Below are 20,961 nucleotides of genomic sequence, written 5' to 3'. Positions count from 1 at the left end.
AACCCGGCTCCCCTGCATCGGCAGGCGGACGCGCAACCACTGCGCCACCAGGGAAGCCCCAAGGCTGTGCTTTTTTATTCATCGTGGCCCCCAGACACAAGCCAGCTACTTTAGCTGGGGCTCAACCCTTGGTGAACAAAGGTGATTTTGACAAATGTTATGTCTGCTTTACTTGCTGACTATAGGACCAGCCTTTCTCACAAGATGCCCCTCTACTATTTCTGTGACACAGACCACGTGGCCAAGCCACGTTCTCAACAGGGCCCAAACCGTGCGGCCCCAAGGATGTAACATGCGTTTTGAAAGCCTGAGCTGCTGCTTATGCCACCTTCCCTTCCTCAGAACAAGCTGGCTTCCCACGAAGCAGTCACCATCGTGGAGAGCATGCTACAGGAGCTGCTGAGGGGGATCCTGACCCCGGAGCGTGCACAGTCACCTGTGGACGCCTATCTCACCGAGGAGGACTTGTTCCACCATAGGAATCCTCGGGTACAGGCCCAGCGCTGGCCCCGCCCCTCGTGCGTGCCCTGGGAGAAAGCAATAGCAAACCCTTTGATGTGCCAGGACCTGTTCTTAGCATCTCCCATGAGTAACTCAGTTTCTCCACAGCAGTCCTGTGAGATGGGTACTATTTTTTTTTTTTAAAGACACCAATTGTACTTGAACATTTGTTACTTTTTTAAAAAAATTTATTTATTTATTTATTTATTGATGGCTGTGTTGGGTCCTCGTTTCTGTGCGAGGGCTTTCTCTAGTTGTGGCAGGCGGGGGCCACTCTTTATCATGGTGCGCGGGCCTCTCGCTATCGCGGCCTCTTTTGTTGCGGAGCACAGGCTCCAGATGCGCAGGCTCAGTAGTTGTGGCTCACGGGCCCAGTTGCTCCGCGGCATGTGGGATCTTCCCAGACCAGGGCTCGAACCCGTGTCCCCTGCGTTAGCAGGCAGATTCTCAACCACTGCGCCACCAGGGAAGCCCAATGGGTTCTATTTATATCCTCATTTTATATGGGAGAAACTGAGGTCCAGGGAGCTTAAGTAATTTGCCCAAGATAACTTAGCTAGTGTAAGTGGATGCTTGGTGATAACAGAGCTTCAAAAACGTCTTAATTCAAACTCAATCTTCCTTGGAAGCCCAAATGTGTAAAAAGCTTTAAGTTGGAGATGCTTAGGTTGAAAGGGAAGTGGGGAGCCCCTCTGGGCCCAGCAGCTCCTGCCAGCCTCCTCCATCGGCGCTCTTGAGGGAACGGGAAGCTGGAGCAGGCTGGCTCGGGCTCTGGGTCCCCCATGTTGCAGCCTCCCCATCACATGTCTTTCCTTGTCTCTGCTGCAGCTGCATTACCAGCACCAAGTGGTGCAAAACCTGCACAGACTGTGGTGCCAGTACACCATCCTGCCCTCCAAGGCTGAGGAGGCCAGGCCGGGCGAGGAGGAGCACCTCAGTCCCAGGGCCCAGGCTGCTGCGGCCCCGTCAGCCTACTGGGAGGAGGCCTCGATGAAGGTCGAGTCTTCTGTGCACCTTAAGAGCCCAGCGTTGGACCCCCAACTGCCCCGGCAGGAGAGTGAGGCCCTCAGGGACTCCCGAGATCCTGTTGGGTCCCAGAAGACTGGTCTGGGTTCTCAGCAGAAGAGCATCATGGAGGAGATCCTGGTGGAGGGGAGCCCAGACCTGGAGAGTGTCCGGAGCTCCCGGGAGCTAGACGGCCTTCCCCCACCAGAGTGGAACCTCTGCCTGGAGGACTTCAGAAAGGTGCCTCCCCAGCCCTGGGGGGGTTGGTGGAGAAGGGCCCAGGCATAGCCACGTGCCAGTGCTTCTGGCCTGAGCTGCCCCAGCTCAGGGACAGCCTTCTAAGGGCCTTAAACAACCTTCTAAGGGCCCGGAGAAAGCAATCTCTTGGTCATCTCTCTTTATCTCGGGTGCCTAGGCCACTGTGGTGCAGGAGGGGCTCCTTCTCTGACCCTGGCAAACCTTGGAACGGGGTTCATGGGTACAGATTTCTGAGGGAGGGCCCAGGCTCCCACAGAAGGCGCCAGACAGACTCTCCATGGCTGCATCCCCTCCTGGCCACCTGCCCTTACCACACCACACCTGTTAGTAGAGGACACAGGAGCCCCTGGTGTCCTGGGCAGAACGGTTGCCCATGGTACCTCTGACCGGCCAGGTAGTGATGGCACTCCCTGAGGAGAACCAGAGAGAAGATGCCCTAATCAGGCTCAACAAAGCAGCCCTGGAGCTGTGCCAGGAACCGTGGCCGTTGCAGTCTGACTTCCTGTACCGGATGTGGTAGGTACCGCCCCCAGGAGAGCTGCTCCCATCCCTTCCCCTTTGCGGCGTGTGGCCAGGGGTTCTGGGCAAGCAGTGCCAGGAGTCAAGGGGGCTGAGCTCTCTTGGAGATCAGGTTGCTGAAAGATGCTGCACACACTCTATGGTCTGGCAGCTGCTGCAGCAGCCCCTACAGCTGCTCTCCCTATGCCAGCTGCCCTCTGGGGAGGAGTCACAGAAGAGTAAGCACCTAGATCTTTCCCCCCTTCTTTTCTTGTTCCTTCTCAATGAGCAGAGGAGTGCTGATTGAGAGCAGAGGAGATAGCAGAGGGCAGTGAGAAGAGGACCTGTTCCATGAAAAGCCTCACTTGGTTGCCAGTCTTCCCATCGCCTGTTTGCAACTTGCTTGGATAGGCTTGGGGGGTCTTTTGCAAGGCCCTCAGAACACATCCCCAGGAGCCTTGTCCTGGAAATCTTTTGCAAGTCTAGCCCCTCCAGGGGGGCCTGGATCCAGTTCTAGCCATGGTTTCAAGATGGAGCTAGTTCAGGACTGATCTAACCTTATCCTTGGGCCACTTTTTCTTGGCTACCACCCGAGGGAAGCCAGATCCCCATCCCAGCACTTGCATGGGTGCCAGTGAGGCTGCTGGCTGGACAGAGGCATGGTGCTTCTGTGGCAGTTCCTGGCACCAGTGTCTTGAAAGGGAAGGACCAAGCCTCTACAGGTTCAAGGGCAAATGAGGGACGATGGCTTTTCTCCAATGTTATCTTGCTCTCCAGTTTGCAACTGTGGCGAGATGTGATTGACAGCCTGGTAAGCCATTCCCTGTGGCTGAGGGCTCTGCTGGGCCTGCCTGAGAAGGAGACCATCTACTTGCACGTGCCAGAAGAGCAAGGTCAGACACTGTGCAGCCACACCCCCGCCTGGTCTTTCCCATCGCTCTGCCCGGGCGGCAGTGACACCTCAGTCATTTGTACGCTTCTGGTGGAACCTCTGTTAGGTTGGTCCATGGGGTAGGCCTCTTGCTACCTTTTTATCTGCTGCCAGAATTGGGGACCTAGAAACAACCTTAACAATCAGTTAGTTAGTTCAGTCCCCACGTTTTACAGGTGGAGTCCCAGAAAGGCAAGATGACTTGCCATCCCGTACGTGGGGAAATGGTGGAGCCGGGACTAGCGCCCGGGCCTCTCACCCCTGCCCTACAGTCCTGTTCTGCAAGGTCATGCACCTGAACCAGGGCCTTGCTCCCAGTCTGTGGGGATTCTCTCAAACAGCTAGAGCACTGCTGGCCCAGGGCCCATTGCTCTCCCAGTTCCTGCCTGTGGGGGCAGCTAGGCCACAGGCCATTTGTCTTCCGTTCACCTCCCTCAGATCGAAAGTCACCTCCTGTCACAGAAGTGAAGGTGACTTCCGGGAGAGTGGGGAAGGAGGACCGGAAAGGGCCATCTCAAGAAAAGAAGCAGTTGGGAATCAAAGACAAAGATGAGAAAAAAGGAGCCAAGCTGCCACCTGGGAAAGAGGCAGGTAGCACGTCGTCTGGGCCTGGGGGCGTGGGCTGGGGAAGGGATAGGAGGGGCTGCGGAAGGTGGGCAGTCACTCCAGCGTGATGCCCCTGCTCCCCACTAAGCTGCTCTTGAGAAAGTCCTGGACCTCCCTCAGGAGCTACTGAAGGCTGGGCATGTCTCTGTCTCTCCAAGCAGGACCGTTTAAACAGCAAGAAGCACAAAGCAAAGGATGACAAGAAACCGATGAAATCTACAAGTCGGGACAGGCTTTCCTCTGAAGACCCTGCCCCTGACAGCATCATCCCGTCTCAGGAGCCCATAGATCCCCTGGTCATGGAGAAATACACCCAGAGGCTGCATACTGAGGTGAGGGCAAGAGCCTGGCACTCAGCCCTCCCCTCACTCACACCTGCCCTGCATACCTTCCTCCACTCCCTGGCTCCCTCATTCATTCTGTTTATCCCACAAACAATTAAGTGCCTACTGCACTGTGATGGAAGCAGAGCTGCCCTTGTGAAGGGCATCCTAGTGTTCAAGACAGACCTCATGAATAAGGAACACCTCTGGTATGTTAGGTGATGAGCACTATGGGAAAAGGAGAGAGACCAGGGCTGGGGGATGGGGAGGCCCCGGGTGGGGGTAGGTGGGCCTCACTGGAAGGTGACATGAAACAAAGACGTGAAGGGAAGGGAAGTGTGGCCATGTTGACATCTAGGAAGAGTGCTGTGGCAGAAGAGGGAGTGAGCCAGGAGGACAGAAGGGCAGAGAGTCCGCCAAGCGGGAGCGGGTCATGTGGGGCTTTGTAGGCCAGTGTGAGGACACAGTGTTTTGAATTGAGGAGTGATGTGGTCCGACTCATGCTTTAGGAGATCACTCTGGCTGCCATCTGGAAACAGATTCTAGCGGGGACAGAACAGAAGCCTCTTCCTTTCTGCCACTCTCACTTCTTCTCTGTGTTAGGTGCGTCTTGGCAGATGTGTTCCTTGGGTGAGCACCACGCAGAGTGAATTTCCAGCAAGTGTAAGGGTTTTGAAACGCTGGAGAGACTTTATAAAATGTGTTCTTACGCAGTAGGTCCTTAGGGATTCACCTATGTGTCGTGTTCTGTTCTCTGTCATTGTTGTTGGTTTTGGAGGGGAGATCCACAAAGCCATGTTTGATATATCAAGGAGTCTAATGGCAATGCTTTGTCTTCCTCTGGTGTGGACAGCTGGGTAGCCGAGATTGTATTGTGCATTGCGCTAACACTCAGATCACATTTAATCAGAAGCTCCATTTGCTGTTGGTGACATCACTGAGATTTGTGGATTTCCATGGGGTCTAGAAAGTAATCATAGGGCTCTGAGGACCCGTGGGGTAGTCTCTTGCTTGGCTTTTTGAAATTAAGAATCAACTTGCTGAGGCTTGTGTGGTCCAGCCTCCACCACAGGGTACAGTCTTGGAGACATTTCAGTACGTGGATCTGTGATCTTACTGGAAGGAAAGTTGGTCTCCAGGAGGCCAGGGTAGAGTTGGGTCACCCCAAGGGACTAAACGGGCACTGCTCCCTGGGCCTCCCTGGAATCGCCCCTTTAACCACCCTTGGCTCTAATGTCCCCATATGTCCAAGGGGCAGTGCAGGATTACTGCCCCAGTCTGGTTCAAAAAATAAAACTGGGACTTCCCTGGTGGCACAGTGGTTAAGAATCCACCTGCTAATGCAGGGGACACGGGTTTGATCCCTGGTCTGGGAAGATCCCACATGCCGCGAAGCAACTAAGCCCGTGTGCCACACTACTGAGCCTGCACTCTGGAGCCCGTGAGCCACAACTACTGACCCCACGTGCCACAACTACTGAAGCCCACGTGCTCTAGGGCCCGCGTGCTGCAGCTACTGAGCCCGTGTGCTGCACCTACTGAAGCCTGTGCACCTAGAGCCCATGCTCTGCAACGAGAGAAGCCACCGCAATGAGAAGCCCATGCACTGCAACGAAGAGTAGCCCCTGCTCGCTGCAGCTAGGGAAAGCCCATGTGCAGCAACGAAGACCCAAAGCAGCAAAAAAAAAAAAAAAAAAAAAAGTCTATTTGCAAAAACAAAAGTCCTACAGAAAATTTAGTTTTATCTACACAACTTTAGTTGTCTCCCCTCTCCAGCTGTCCCTCTTGCGTAGATGTGTCCATCCATCTCGCAGCATGGGGGATGCTCCCTTGTGCATATGCTTTCCAGAGAGTGAACCTTTGCCTGTGATGTTCATCCCATTCTTCCAGGTCTATGGGCTGCTGGATGCCCTGGTGACCGACCTGCTGGTCCTGGCTGATGAGCTCAGCCCCAAAGAGAATGTCAAGGAGCCTTTGCGTCTCTGCACCTGACTTGCGTGCCTGAGCTGCCTTCTACGAAACTGCTTAACAAACAAATCAATAAAGAACCTTTAGGTTCCTACCACTTCCCTTATGCCTCCGTGTCTTGAATGTCAGATCTTGATGAAGTCAGCTCCTGGTCCTCCCATATCCCACCTGCCCTTGGATTCCCCTCCTCCCCATTCCTGGAGCCATCCAACAGGAGGAGAGAGAAACACAGCTGGGGAGGTGATGTGTGGGATGAGTGGAAGAGCAAATTGGTAGCAGGACAAGGAATGAATCAGGTGACTGGACAGAGAGCATCGCCCCTCGTAGGCCCTGCCTCTGGCCTTTGTTGACCCACACTTTTGGGGGCATCTTCCTGGAGCCAGGTCTTTCCAAAGTGTCTTCACCAAGAATGACAAAGTGTGTGACTAGGAGGAGAACTAGACACCATGGGACCTCGGTCCCTGAGGTCCTCACACTTCCATTGGGTCCAAGGGCCTCGTCCCAGTCCCTGAGGATCACATGCTACCACACCCTTAAACCCTAAAGGCCAGATCCCTTTGTCGCCAGCCAGAGATTATTCTGGATTCTAGCCTGCTTATCCCCCTCGCCATGCCAAGCCACCTGGCCTCTTTGAGCCATTTTTTCTACCTTAAAAACAGCCTCTGGACTTTCTGCTCCCTCCCTTGCTCAGAGAATTATGAAGTGGATGAGAGATGACTCTTGCAAAGGAACATGCTGTCAGCTCAGACTCGGTACCTTAAATTCTTCTCTGTCAGTCATAATCATTCTGCACCAGGCTTCCTGTGCAGAGTGGGCCCCAGACTCCCAGAGTTTGAAGAACAACTTTGCTAATGGTGGGCTTATTGGCCTTAAATGCTGATGCAGCAGAAGGGAGAGGGGGAGACCTGAAGAGTGGCTACAGTTTCCTACCCACTTGGTTTTGCATTTAGTGCTTCTGATAAGGACCTCATGGGCCTCAAGCATCCTCCAGTTGAGACATGGGAGGAGGTTTGGAGAGAGCAGGGCACTCCGATCCGATCCCGTGTCAGAGATGCAGAGAGGGCGCTGTGCCTGACGTCCTCATGCCCCCTTCAGGGTTGCCGAGGGGACCAGATGGAAACCCACACAAGGCAGTATTCCACCAAAGGGCCAACCCCAGGGAATGGTGGTCTTGGCCCAGAGGAGGAATATAGGGGTGGGGTGGGTGTTGGACCCTCCCCTCCCCACCCTTCATTTCCCCTGAGGAGGCAGAGGAAGGGTTAACTCACCGCAGAGTGGGAGTGGGTCACCAGCACTGGCTCCAGATCTGCACCTCCTGGGGACAGCCAGCAGGCAGGCATCCCATCTCTGAAGGTGCTGCCTGCCTGGCCAGCAGGAAGGGGTTAACATGCCCTGCACTTCCTCCTGTGTCCTGTTACTGCTGAGGCAGACCTGCCTGGCCAGCTGAGCAACTTTCCTCCTGAGTGCTGCCTGGCGTCCAGAAGACAAGCAGGCAGGAGGCAGAGCAGCCGCCCATTCTGGGGACCCTGAGCCGCCCTTCCGAGGGGTCTGTGCCTCCTGGGAGAGGGTTGGTCTCCAGGACGAGGGTCCGTGGTGGATGGCTCTGGGGATACTCCCGAGGCTGTGCCATCCCCCTGCTGCGCAGGTTGGAGGGTCACTGCAGAGGCTGCTTGTGGTCCCGGGGCTGGGGCCAAGGGAGCCTGCACCGGAGGTAAGCTCCCGTCATCAGCGGTGATGCCTGGCATAAAAGGCTTGGGGCTTAGTCTCCCTTCCAGGTCCCCGGGAGAAGGGCGAGGAGGGCAGGGTCACAGAGGAACCTGGAGGCATCTTGCCTGCCGCCCCTCCCTCCCTATAGCCCCCAAGAAGGGGGCCTCCTAGGGCTCGCTCCCCATCCTGGGACTAGCATCTTTGGTGGCATTCCGCACAGACTCCTGCCCACTCCTCCTCGGCCTCTGCTGCACCTCTAGCCTCAGGACAGCCCCCACCCAACTCCAGTGCCCCCAAGACACATCTACCTTTGGGCTGACTTAAGCTTAGAGCTAGGGCTCACTCCTCTTGTCCCTCCTGCAGCAAGAGTTAGGGCACTGCCACTCCCCCACTGCCCAAGCTGGACCTGATGGGGGGAAGGGCCTGGCACTAGAGCCGCCTTAGCAGAGGATGGGAAGGGGTGCGGGCCCATGGGGGCACACACAGTCTCTGGGTAAACGCATGCACGTGACTCAACATATCTGGGTTCCTCCCAACTCCCTGAATCCCCACTCTGGGAATGCCATCTGCTGCCTTAGTCCTGACAGATCCGCCAGTGCTGTGGGCCCTGAGAAGAGCAGGCTCCTGTCCCTTGTAAAGTTCTTCTTGGTACCCCATACACAGGAGAGAGCTGAAGCTCTTGTCCCCATGGCCTGCCCTGCCCCCTGCTGGCCCTTCTCCCATCCCCCAGCCCGTACCCTCCTGCCTCCCGCCTCCCCCACCCTCTCTCCATCTCTGAATTGGCCTCTCGGCCTGGCCTTCTCAGTGTCCTTCCCTCCACCTAACAGGGTCTGGCTCAAGGTCACTGCGGTAATTCCATACCCGGCTGCCCGGCTGCCGCCGCTGCCACTGCCGCCTTATCGGCTGCCGGGTTTCTGTTTCACTCCCTTTTATTTCTGGGCATATTGTGTTCGATAAAACCCTTTGCTTGTAACACCGCTGGCAGCTCTCCCGGCCACCCCCTCCCGCGTTCCTTCCTCTCCTTCTCCCTCCCCTCGGTGCTCTCTTGGCCTTACCCTGCCCTCTCTTCCTCCCTACCTGGTCCCCTTACACTTCAGTGGGGGCGGGGCCTCCCGGTGTCTCTGACCCCTCCCTTCCCTCAGTTCAGTCAGAGGCTTGTGGAGAAGCCTCCTCCGTTCCCACCTTCTAGGAGAAAGTTCAGGCAGAGCCTCAGGGCCCACACTGAGAGCCCCCTTCCACTATGCCAGGCCGGGTCAGGAGGGCCAGGGCGGCCCTGGTAGGGCTCCTGGTGGAGTCAGGATGCCTGACTAGTTCTGCTGCTTTCAGTGGCCAGTCCTGGGGGGGGCTTGCACTCGGTGGGCTCTAGGGCACAATTATTTCTCATCTTGACTCCCGCCAGCCCACAGGCTGGCGAGGTAAAGACAGGTCTGAGTCACTAGTGAGGGGGAGGGCAGGCGTTAAACAAGTGTTGGCTGTGGCATCCCACAGAAGGCCCGCCACTGCCGGGACAGAAAGGCAGCAGAGAGAAGGTAAGCCCGCTTTCAGCCAGCACTCCCCATCCTGTCTGCGCCCCCACAAGGTCTTACCCTCTGGGTCCAAGCTCTCCCAGGCACGCGGGCCCTGAGGAAAACTGCCAAGGCTTTGAACTGAGCCCAGGGTAGCAGGGCTGGCTGGAGGGAGAGTTGAGATGGGGGGCAGGGGTCGACAGGCTCCTTCTGACTCCTGCTGGGCCCTAGGGTAGAGCTGAGACGTGCAGTCTCCATGGTTGGTGTTGGTGAGGGGAGGCCAGGTCCAGCTACTCTGTGTGTGTGTGTGTGTGTGTGTGTGTGTGCGTGTGTGTGTGTGTGTGTGTGTGTGTGTGTGTGTGTGTGTGTGTAGTGTGTGTAGTGTGTGTGTGTGTGTCGGGTTTTGGTTTCTGGTAGGGCCCTGGGAGAACCTTTCTCTGTCTTGGGCCTGGGTTTGCTTTTAGCGGATGGCCTGGTCCTGAGGCTGTGGGGAGGGCAGTGGGCTGGCCCTCATCTTCCCTCAGCTGGGAGATCAGAGGTCTACCACGTGCCCAGGGCCTTGGGGGTTTGGGGAGCCCAGGCTGGCCTTGCCCTCAGGGAGTTTTCATTCTGGCTGAGAAGGTGGGACTGAGGCAATAAAGCAATCAGATGAATTAATTGGATTCGTATTCTGGACACCTAGGTGTTAGTCCCAGCTCTGCCACCTACATGCTGTGTGACTATGGGCACGCCATAGCCCTCTCTGGCCTCAGTGCTCTGGTGTGTACAATGGGTCCTCTTTGGGAGGAAGCCTCCCCCAGATGCTCCTTCCTTGCCTTGCTGCCTCACTCCTCCTCACTCTTCGCTTCGAATCTCGGTTCAGCTCAGCCATCACCTCCTCCTCTGCGAAGGCTCTCCTGATCTTCCTAGCTTGGGTACTCCTGGGCTCCTCTACACTCCCATGCTGCACTGTGACGGCCTGTACCCTCGCAAGTGGATGTGTGTGGGCCAAGGCTTGTACTCTATGCTTGCCATAGTGTCTGGCTCAGAGAAGTCCCCAGGAAATTGGTGTTGAATGAATCAGGCTACAAAAATTAACAGTATAAGAAGAGAGCTAAGTGAGGATGGAGAAGTTGGAAAGGATAGGTCTTAAGGCAGATCCCAGCAGAAACAGAGGTAGTGAAGTAGAAGCAAGACAAGTAGGCATTCCTGGGGGGTCACTTTCGTGTCCCTAACTAAGAGCAAAGACTGTGGAGCACGTCTGCCTGGGTTAATCCTGGCTCCGCATTCACCAGCTCTGTGATCTTGGACAAGTCGTTTAATCTTTCTCTCAAACTTTCCCCATCTTCGAACGGAGGTGATAATAATAATGTCTTTGTAGGTGTGATTGTAAAGATTGATGAGCATGCAAAGTTAGAAGTACCTGCTGAATAATAAGTAAAATAAGAAAAATTAAAATAAGTGCCTGCCGAAGGCTGTTCCTGGCAGCAGGGACACCCTGGCCAGGGCTTTAGTCGCTGGCTGAGTGGCCAGCAAGGTGGCCCATTGCCCCTAAGTTCCAGGCCCTCTCTTCCTCAGACCCATGTGGAAGCCAAGGACACAGCCGCCCTGCTGAGAGCACGGCGGCCCACCCTTGGAGACCGTGACCTCTCGACGGTGGCCCTCCTCGGCCCTCCACCTCCGGCTGGGGCGGGGGCCGCCCATCTCCAAGTCCCCAGCCATGACGACATCAGCGCTGCGGCGCCAGGTGAAGAACATCGTGCACAACTACTCGGAAGCGGAGATCAAGGTGCGCGAGGCCACTAGCAATGACCCGTGGGGTCCGCCCAGCTCGCTCATGTCGGAGATTGCCGATCTGACCTTCAACACGGTGGCCTTTGCCGAGGTCATGGGCATGCTGTGGCGGCGGCTCAATGACAGCGGCAAGAACTGGAGGCACGTGTACAAGGCGCTGACGCTGCTGGACTACCTGCTCAAGACAGGCTCCGAGCGGGTGGCCCACCAGTGCCGGGAGAACCTCTACACCATCCAGACGCTCAAGGACTTCCAGTACATCGACCGCGATGGCAAGGACCAGGGTGTCAACGTGCGCGAGAAGGTCAAGCAGGTGATGGCCCTGCTCAAGGACGAGGAGCGCCTCCGGCAGGAGCGGACCCACGCCCTCAAGACCAAGGAGCGCATGGCGTTGGAGGGCACGGGCATCGGCAGCGGGCAGCTGGGCTTCAGCCGTACCCGCGGTTCCCCGTCCTCCTACAACTGTGAGTGAGCCCAGGGCGTGGCTGGGGACAGGGAGGCAGCCCGAGTTCTGACCCTGGCTCTGTGGCCCCAGCTGTGGATAAGAATCCCCACCTCAGAGGGATGTCTGAGGATTCCGTGAGATAAAGAGGGTGACATGCGAGGCCCAAGGCCCGCACATAGTAGGTGCCCGACAAGTCAGTGCGAACAGTGATGCTATTATAGGTTTGTTATCGTTAATTCGCTGTCTGGTAGGGGCGTGGTGGCAGAAGCATAGGCTCTGGAGTAGCCGTCCTTATTCTGCCCCTTCTAAGCCATGTGATCTAGACAACCAGCTCTCTGGACCTCAGTTTCCTCATCTGTAAAGTAGGGATAATTTTCTTTGCCTCAGTTGTTCAATTTGAGAATTAAATGAGACCTCGGCCCTGTGCACAGACAGGGCACTGTCTTGATCCCCCCACTCGAGGGCACTGCCCTTGAAAATGGGGCCGGCTGCAGAGCATTCTCAACTCTCCTACTCTCAAAGGGAGGCACTTTCCCGATCTGAGGGGCGCTCAGGATGGCCCTCCTTGACAGTATGCCGAGAGCTTGGAGAGCTGTGACCTTGATTGACTGGAACCTCTCACCCTCCCGCTGCACTTGACCCCGAGCTGGACGCGGTGCAGCTGTAAGGGTCCAGGAACTTGGGTCAGGGGACCTGGGTTCAAGTCTTGCTGCAGGACCTTAGCCAGGCACCCCTCAGAGCTGTTGCGAGTCTGTAAAGGAGGGATTGGCCTCTTTTATCGGGGTGGAATGGAAACCTTACAGAAAGTGCCAGGCACACTGCCTGGTCCTCTAGGGCCCACGACTGCCAGTTGTTTCCTTCCCCCTCAGCTTCCCTCTCTGAGCCTTAGCTTCCTGGCAGGAGGGGGGCAGGGGAGCCTATGGGTACCTATGTGGTTACGGAAGCCACGATGGATGGTTGATCGTTGCAGCCTCCTCCTCATCCCCCCGCTACACCTCCGACCTAGAGCAGGCCCGGCCCCAGACGTCAGGAGAAGAGGAGCTGCAGCTGCAGCTGGCCCTGGCCATGAGCCGCGAGGAGGCTGAGAAGGTAAGGCGCCTCCTGGGGCAGCCGGGGGGCGGAGGGGACTGGAGGAGGGGTGGGTGCCTGGATGCCCCACACCTTTGATTCTTAGGCTCCCCTACTCTGGTCCCCAAAACCCTAGTCCTGCTCCCAAGGACAGCACAGCGCCTGTGTGCCTTGGGTTGGGTTACTGGGATTGGGGTCTGGCTCCCCACCCCCAGTCCTCGCTAGCTGGGCCTGGAAGGGGTAGTGTGTGAGTGGTAGGTGGGCAGCACTGTTTGTCTCATGGGCCTGCTATCGCCTCATGGAGGGGAAGGGGTGAGTGTGCTGACAGACACCTTCCAAGGAGACACAGAAATATGCTGCCCCCCCATCAGCTGTCCTTATGGGGGGCAGGGACAGCCTCCCTGATAGCCTCCTCTCTGCCATCGCCTCTGTGGATCCAGGCAGACCTGGCAGGACACGGCTGGCCTCGCACAGCAGGGCTTGGAGAGCACTCAGGGGACCCAGAAGAGAAGGATGAATCTTCTTGATTTTTAAACTGCATCTCAGATCCAGATCCGGGCAGGGAGAAGACCACACCCATACTGCTGTCTGGGGGCAGGCTGCCCACACCCACTCAGGGTGGGCATTTCTCTCTCCACTGCCCTTACCGGCACAGGACGATGCTGCCCTTCGGCCCAGGAGTGGGAGCACTGGGCCAAGTTCACCCCTCTCTCCCTCCCTCGCAGCCGGTCCCCCCAGCCTCCCACAGGGACGAGGACCTGCAGCTGCAGCTGGCTCTGCACCTGAGCCGGCAGGAGCAGGAGAAGGTAGTGGGCCAAGCCTCCTGTGCTGGTGCTGGTGCTGGTGCTGGTGGAGGTGCTACGCGGGCACTAACCAGGCTCTTCCCCCTCCCGTGGTGGTCCTGCTGCCCCTGACCTCTCGGCGCCTCCCACCCTACACTCTTCTTGACTCCAGCCAGGGTCCCCCCAAGTCCAGCCTGGGCTGCTCATGCTTTCCTCACTCCTGTGCCTTCTGCAGGAGGTGAGGTCCTGGCGGGGAGATGACTCCCCTGTGGCCAATGGTGCTGGGGCCGGACCCCACCGTCGTCGGGACAGAGAGCCCGAAAGAGAAGAGAGAGAGGAGGAGAAGCTGAAAACCACCCAGGTAGAGGGGACTGGGGGCTGTGGGCTGGCAGAGCCTGGGAAATGAGTTGTGTTAAATATTTGTAAAGAATGTAGAACAGTGCTTGGTATCTAGTGAGCACTAAGTAGTGTTAATTCAATGAAAAGAGGGGTGGAGGGGGTTTAGCAGACCCAAGTCCCATCATGCATGGGCTGATGACTGAACTGATGGCAAAGTGGGACGCAAAGAATCCTGATCTGAGATTCCTGGATTGGCTGCCACTTAACGACTTGGCCTCATTGTCATTGTCTTGGCCTCAGTTTCCTCCTCTGTACAGTGGGCTTGTTGGACAGTTCTGGCTCTGACATTCTAGGATCATATGATACTATGGATCAAGACTGGGGGTGGCCTCAGGCATATGGTGCTGAAAACATCTTGGGCTCATACACACACTTTCCAAGAGGGAGGAGTGGGTAGCTGTTGGTAGCAAGGCGACCTTCCAAAGCTGTCCATGCTATCCCTGGGGTGTCTCTGTATCCTTTCCGCCAATGTTCACTGTGGCCAATTTTTCTTGGACACTGACTTATAGAAGTAGTTTTATGATGACATAAAACGTGTCTTACCACTGATGGGCTGAGGGGCAGGACAGCTGAGGAAAGGGTTGGGCAGGCCTGCCTTCTATCCCAGCTCCGCCTCTCCCTGGCTATGTGGCTTTATGCAATTTGATTCCCCTCTCTGGGCTCCAGCTGGCACATCTGTAAAATGGGCACCCCACCATCTTCCCTACCCACAGCACAGGTTGTTATGAAGATCAGACACTAAACAGATGAGGAAACATAAACTGGAAAGCACTGTGCAGAGGCGAGGGACCATTAACAGATGTTTGTGGAATGAATAAAGGAGAGAATGAGCTGGAGTGAGGATGACAGGTCAGGGCCCGCCCTTCCTCCAGGTCCCACCCTCTCCTGAGCATGGTTGCCTCTGCCCCCAGCAGTCCTCCATCCTGGACTTGGTGGACATCTTCGCACCAGCCCCGGCCCTGCCTTCCACACACTGTTCTGCGGACCCATGGGACATCCCAGGTGGGCATGCAGGGCTGTAAGGGGCTCCCAGGCTGGCCCCAGAGAGCCCCTTCCTTCCCAGCCACTTGCTGGCATCCCCTCCCCACAGCTGAGGGCCACTGGGCAAGCACTGCACCTCTCTGAGCCTCAGTTTCCTCTGTGCCTTGGGGTTGTAGTGAGGGAGGGGGCACATCTGAGGAACTCAGCTCATGGGAAACTCAGAAAAGTTCTCTTGTTGCTTCTGGTCACCCTGGGTTTCCTGGCCCAGCCTGTCCCTGACTGGGAATGTGGCCTGAGCTGCCTATGCCTGGGGGGTCCAGAATCCTGGAATAACTTGCTGAATATGGGCTCCAGCTTGCTGGGTAGTCCTGAGTCAGCATCCCATCTGTGAAATGGGTCCCTTGGCCTCCCAAATTGGTCTGGGTAACTGGGAAGGCCCTGCACTGGGGGTTTGAGTGGGCCTGGGGTCACATCTGTGCTGTCCCCATTTCAGGTCTCAGGCCCAACACAGAGCCCAGTGGCTCGTCCTGGGGGCCTTCGGCAGACCCCTGGTCTCCAGTCCGCTCAGGAAGCATCCTGTCCCAAAGCCAACCCTGGAACTTGACCCCTATGTTCTCCTCCTCTGAGCCCTGGGGCCGGACCCCGGTGCCGCCTGCTGGACCACCCCCCACAGACTCCTGGGCACAGAACTCACCCCACCACAAACCCCCCAACACTGGGGCCGACCCCTGGGGGGCCTCGGTGGAGACCTCCAACACACCTGGTAAGTGGCGGGCCAGGGGGTGTGGGTGAGGGGATGGAGGACTGCTGGGTCCCCTTACCTCCAGTGCCAAGGGGCAAGAGATCCTGTGTTAAGAGGGCAGCTTGCCTGGAAAGGGATCAGCCCAGTGCCTGCCCTTTTGCCAACCCATCTCATCTCCCTTTTCCTCCTTGGCTAGTGCTAGATGGTACCTCGACCTTTGACCCATTTGCCAAGCCTCCGGTATCCACAGAGACCAAGGAGGGGCTAGAGTGTGCCCAGGTCCTGCCCTCTGGGAAGCCCAGCAGTCCTGTGGGTAAGCAGGAGTCAGGGAATGTGCAGCACTGGGGTAAGAGGGGCCCACCCAGAGCTGGCCTCTGCCTTCTTCCTCTCACAGAGAGACCACTCACTCTCCCTACCAGTGAGCTCCTATCATTTCTATTCCAGAGCTGGACCTGTTTGGAGACCCCGACCCCAGTTCCAAGCAAAATGGCACAAAGGAGCCTGATGCCTTTGACCTGGATGTGCTGGGGGAAGCACTAACCCAGCCCAGCAAGGACACCCCAGCGCGCCGGACTCCTGAGTCCTTCCTGGGCCCCTCGGCCTCCTCCTTGGTCAACCTTGACTCATTAGTCAAGGCGCCCCAGGCTGCAAAGACCCGGAACCCCTTCCTAACAGGTAGGACACCCCCTCGTCCCTGCTGGGTCTCTACACTGGGGTCCCCTGCTCTCTCTCCGTCTCTTCCTTCAGAGCCCAGACCCTGCCCTAAAATCTTAGCTCTTCCCTATTTCTAAGACCCCAGATCTGGCCACCTTGCCCCTTCCCCACTTAGGGCCAGGTGCCCCTGGCCCGCTCCAAGTCCCCCAACCCAATCTCGTTCCGCAGGTTTCAGCACTCCATCCCCCACCAACCCCTTCGCCGGGGGCGACCAGGGCAGGCCGACCCTGAACCAGATGCGCACAGGGTCGCCGGCGCTGGGCCTGGCGGCCTGTGGGCAGGTCGGCGGCTCCATGACCTACAGCGCCTCCCTGCCCCTCCCTCTTAGCAGCGTGCCGGCCGGCGTGACCCTCCCCGCCTCGGTCAGCGTCTTCCCCCAAGCCCGCGCCTTCACGCCGCCGTCCCCCGGGAGCCTCCCGCAGCCACGGCTGCCCATCTCAGGCTCCGCCGGGCTGCTCAACCAACCCCCGCAGGCCAGCACCAACCCTTTTCTCTGAGCAACGCCCCCACCTCTGGCGGGCCGGCGCGTGCGCGTGAGGCCCCGCCCCGGGTTGAAGGCGCTGGGCCCCGCCCCCTGACGTGAGCGGGGCGGGGCTGCCACGCCGGGACTCACCCCGGGAAGGAAGGAAGGCTGAGACTCTGCCCCGAGGCCGGCGTAGGTACTGCTCGCCGGCCTCCGCAGACTATTTGCAGCTCCTGGAAATGGAGACTGACGACTTCACTGGGGCCGAGACCACGCCTCGTAATGAAGACTGGAACCCGCGTCCTCAGGTCTCACCAAGTGGACTTTTTGCCGGGCGTGGCGGCCAGGCCCGGACCACAGCACGAATCACCGGCTGCCGTGGGAACGACTGCTCCACAATGTGGGGCACAAAAATGCTCCCACTTCCTGTACAGCACCCTCAGCCTGGCACCTTCGCTTCCACATGCTCCCCAGACTCTCATTCATTCAACCGTTTATCACACATCGGCGCGGGGGATGATCTAATAGCAAGGGACAATAGACAGTTGTTCCCTTGCGCACTCGTTATGTGCTAAGCACTTCAGACAGCTTATTTCATTTAATCCTTGCATCAATGTTCTGAGGTAGATAATATTACTCCCACTGAGGAATGGCTACATAATTTGTGCAAAATGAAAACGTGGGGCCCCTTGTTCAAAATTGGGTTAAGAATATCAAAACGGGAGCAGCAGAGCATTAGATAAGTGCAAAGCCCTTGGCTCTGCTCCCTCTTTATAGGTGAGGCTCAGAGAGGTTAAGTGGCATGCTCAAAGTCACAAAGCTAGCAGAGTGGGGCTGCGATTCAGAGTCAGGGGATCTGGCTCCACAGCTCTGAGCTCCCACCCTGGGCCCCAGATGTAATTCACAAATACTGACTGGCTGCTGTGGACAGAGTGCTAGGCTCGTCTGGGAGGGATTCAAGAATTGCTAAGCCCGCAGCCTCCAGGAGCTCAGAACTCGGGCAGGCAAGCCGGATCCAAGAGCCCCCACGATCCTTTGTTTTACTGAATCACCTTACATCTGGCTCTTACTCCTCTCGTCTTTTCACCAGGACTGGCAAGAAACTCAGTTTCAGCCATGATCCCTCCTGCGGGGCTTGTGTGGGGTCTGAGAAACCAAGGGGAGGCGCAGGGCCTGGTACCTCATTCTGAGAGCCACCATGGTGACCCTCACTTCTCTTCTACTCAATGCTCTCCAACCACTGGGCACTGATGTGTCTTCTGTGCTCAGGGTCTGGCTCTGCAGGCAGCAGGCCAAAGGCCTGGGGTAAAATGGCCTTCCATAGGCCAGAAACAGCAAAGCTGGTGGGGGAGGACACAGTGCTGGTCTCCTTCCTAAGGTGGGGGTGGGGAAAGGAGCTGCTTTGTTCTTTTGGAGGGAGTCAGTCCTACTGTACCTGTTACAGGCAGAGTGGACAAGAGCATCTACTTAGGAGTCAGACTGACATCATTCAAAACTGCTCTGAGGTTTGCACTTAATAATCACTTAGTAATAAGTGGTTATGCTCCCTGACCTTGAGTAAATTACTTAACCTCTCTATGACTGTGCCTCCATTTCCTTACTTGTCAAATGGGAACAAGAGTTTCTTCCTTCTGAGGTTGCTGTGCGGCTCCTCCCAGGCCAGTGTCCATTCAGCCCAGGATCCACCCTGTTCAGAGACTAACCATGAGGAATGAACCTGCAATACCCCTCATTCCTGGTTTTGCCAGGCAGTACCCAGACCCATCCATCTTCTGCACAAGCCTGGGAGATCTCCATCCTTCTTGGTCACTGACCCACCTTTCACCCCTCCTCAGCCTGGATCCTCCTCTTCTAAACCGACTCTCCCTGTGGACACCGCTTCCCTAAGGACTCCCAAGGGGTGCTGTTTTGCTTCCCACCAAGAGGAGGTTGGTAGTCTGGCTCCCCATTTTGCTCTGGACCATCTTTCTCCTGGAAGACCCCGCCCTCCTTGGAGACTGGAGCCACCTGGTGTCCTGCCTCCTCCCGCCTGGGGCTGCGCTCCACCTCATTCTTCCCGTGCTGTGGCTCATGGTCTTCTCACCCAGATGTTGCTCAATCTTATGTGATTCCATTATCCAAGAAGATGACCTCGCCACCCTTGACCCCTCAGCTGCTCTCAGCCCTTGTCACACTCTGGGGCTCGACATCATCCTAAATTCCTCCACATTAAAGCCAGGCTTCCTGTTCTCTGATCTTAAACTCATTCTGTGCAGGGAGCACACACACCAGCCTCTCCCGCCTGCCAACCCTTCCATCACTCCACTATCCCAGCCTCTCAGAGGTCTCTCTCCTCCACATTGTCAGATGCCTTCTCTCAACTGAATCCTTCCCTGTGATATTTGCCATAATTAATCTCATCCAGCCTGAGAGTGTCTTTCCATCTTTCCCGTCGCATCAAGTGCCCCTCCTCTCTATGTCCCCTTTCTTCCCCCCTCCACCCCCGCCAACACACTCCAATCAGCTTCTACTGTCAGCATTACCTCCTGGAACTCATCTGCCAAGTCCACCAATGGCCTCCACGTTGCTGAAGCTACTGGACCTTTTTCTGTCCCATCCCAGTTGGCTTCTCCAGAGTCTGACCCTCCCTCCTTGCAACTCTCTGTCCCTTTGCCTTCGGGACAACACCCTCTCCTGGTTTTCCCATGACCCTCTGTGTCTTTCACGGGTGCACTTCTGAGTTCCTCAAGCCCAGGCCCGAGCCTGTGCCTCTCGTCTCGTTGCAGTCAGCCTGGGTGATCCCACACTGTCTGCACTGAGCAGCCACTCTGATTCCTTTCTCCCACCAACCCCTCTTCTGCATTCCAGAGCCTTGTCATCTCCACACGTACATCTCAAGGACATCTCAAACCAACCGTCCAAACGGACCTCATGAACCCATGATCTGAGTCTCTCCCTGTGCCCCCTCCTCAGCAAATGCCCCCCCCGATTCAGCACCAGCCCCACTCTGCACTTCACTCTTGACACCCGCCCTCTCCCTTATAGACAATCCTGACGATGTCTCCTCTTCCGCTGACCTCAAGTCCGCCCCCTCTCTCCATCTCCACCTCTGCCTGGTGCAGACCTCCCAGAGCTCTCCCCTGGGTCCTGCTATAGGACCTCCGAACCCTTCTGCTTCACTCTTGTCTCCTTCCGGTCCATTCTCCACTAGGAAGCTGGAGGGACCTTTCCAAAATGGGGGGTCACTCCCCTGACTAAAGCCCTTCCACAGCTTTCTTTTGCTCTCATCAGTAACCAAACTCCTGCTCACAGTTCAAGACCTGGCCCCTGCCTTCCTCCTCCGCAGCCTCGCAACCTCACCTACCATCTCTCTCCCCTGTGCTCTCTGTCCTGCAGCCATGCTGGCTTCTGCAGTTCCTCAGCCCTGACTCACTGCTATGCCACAGGGCCTTTGCACATCTGTTCCTCTTGCTTCCCCAGCATTTTCCTCATGCCCTCTCCAGAATCCATCCTCTTGTTCTTCGAAGGCTGCTACACAAATGTGATTTCCTTAGGGAGGCCTTCCCCCTTGTCTCTCCCACCAGGCCAGTTTCATTGTGATACCTAGTCACAGCACTTCTCACAGTGGGTGGTTGTACACTCATTTGTCTGGTTGTCTGATTGGCTTCTGCCTCCCTCATCAGACTGTGAGCAACACAAGAGCAGGAGCCTGGTCTCTCTCTGCCCATCATTGTACCTAACAGAGTGCCTAGTAGCCGACGGGCACTCAATAAATGTTGACTGAATGTAGCAAATGAGAAGTGTGTAAGGTACCTGATAGGACATAAAGTTGGCTCATTATTATTATTCAGGGAAGGCTTCCTGGAGGGGGTGGGGTTTGAGCAGGACCTTGAGGCCCTGGGGAGTGGGGGGTGGGCAGAGCAAAGGCGAAGCTCCTGGCTTGGAGGGTCTGGACAAGCCACACCTTTGCCTCTCGTCTCATTTCTCATTTGTAAAACGGGCTAGGGTTGGATAAAGTGACAGGAGGCTCAGAGCTTTCCACGGCCCTGGCATCCTCACAGCCCTCCATCGTCTACTCAAGAGGGTTAACCCCCACAGCTGGTCTAGATCCAGCCGAATCGAACCAGTTTTGTGCAGACCCGTGTCCTCCCAAGTCCGGGCTATCCGGTCTGCAGTCCCTCGGTCGACCACCGGGCGGCGCTCGGAGACCAGCCGCGTGGCCTTCGGTCCCCGCGAAGACGCACCCGCGGCTTGTCGGGTGCCCGGGCCCGCCCCTCGCAGCCTCCCTCCCGCCCTCCCTTCCTGTCCGCGGC

At 56.9% G+C, this 20,961-nt stretch overlaps 2 protein-coding genes across 17 annotated transcripts in view; both read left to right on the top strand.

Annotated features, from left to right (window-relative positions):
* Positions 1–6,256, top strand: part of MYCBPAP (MYCBP associated protein) — a 19,861-nt gene extending 13,605 nt beyond the window's left edge. For 3 of the 10 annotated variants that reach the window (XM_028499544.2, XM_055090445.1, XM_028499545.2), the window contains 7 exons: positions 343–489; positions 1,330–1,746; positions 2,096–2,280; positions 3,040–3,155; positions 3,632–3,780; positions 3,958–4,131; positions 6,013–6,256. In XM_028499544.2, coding sequence (XP_028355345.1) covers positions 343–489; positions 1,330–1,746; positions 2,096–2,280; positions 3,040–3,155; positions 3,632–3,780; positions 3,958–4,131; positions 6,013–6,114 — 1,290 coding nt within the window. In that variant the 3' untranslated portion in view covers positions 6,115–6,256. Of the gene's footprint in view, positions 1–342; positions 490–1,329; positions 1,747–2,095; positions 2,281–3,039; positions 3,156–3,631; positions 3,785–3,957; positions 4,132–5,468 lie in introns of those variants that run through there. The other 7 variants (XM_028499547.2, XM_007103567.4, XM_028499546.2 and 4 more) reach the window with 6 other exon arrangements.
* Positions 6,257–7,562: 1,306 nt separating this feature from the next.
* EPN3 (epsin 3) lies at positions 7,563–16,964 on the top strand. Of its 7 annotated transcripts, none has more exons than XM_055090796.1 (10): positions 7,606–7,801; positions 10,860–11,539; positions 12,491–12,609; positions 13,314–13,394; positions 13,606–13,731; positions 14,684–14,771; positions 15,244–15,513; positions 15,689–15,805; positions 15,937–16,167; positions 16,375–16,964. In XM_055090796.1, the coding sequence occupies exons 2-10, from the start codon at positions 11,002–11,004 to the stop codon at positions 16,701–16,703; spliced, it is 1,899 nt and encodes a 632-aa protein (XP_054946771.1). In that variant the 5' UTR covers positions 7,606–7,801; positions 10,860–11,001; the 3' UTR covers positions 16,704–16,964. The 7 variants fall into 7 exon arrangements, with proteins under 7 accessions (XP_007103584.2, XP_054946771.1, XP_054946770.1 ...); XM_055090795.1 differs by having other exon boundaries at positions 14,681–14,771; XM_055090793.1 differs by having other exon boundaries at positions 14,642–14,771.
* Positions 16,965–20,961: the final 3,997 nt, after the last annotated feature.

This window comes from Physeter macrocephalus, chromosome 14 (genome assembly GCF_002837175.3).
Source record: "Physeter macrocephalus isolate SW-GA chromosome 14, ASM283717v5, whole genome shotgun sequence".
Classification (NCBI taxonomy): domain Eukaryota; kingdom Metazoa; phylum Chordata; class Mammalia; order Artiodactyla; family Physeteridae; genus Physeter; species Physeter macrocephalus.
The sequence above is the reverse complement of the archived record's forward strand: the minus strand, read 5'-3'. Positions and strand labels throughout refer to the sequence as shown.

Coding starts and splice junctions, on each gene's coding strand:
- EPN3 (XM_055090793.1), top strand. CDS start 11,002: ATGACGACATCAGCGCTGCGGCGCCAGGTGAAGAACATCGTGCACAAC. Junction 12,610..13,313: donor GCCGCGAGGAGGCTGAGAAG/GTAAGGCGCCTC, acceptor CCTCCCTCGCAG/CCGGTCCCCCCAGCCTCCCA. Junction 16,168..16,374: donor CCGGAACCCCTTCCTAACAG/GTAGGACACCCC, acceptor CTCGTTCCGCAG/GTTTCAGCACTCCATCCCCC.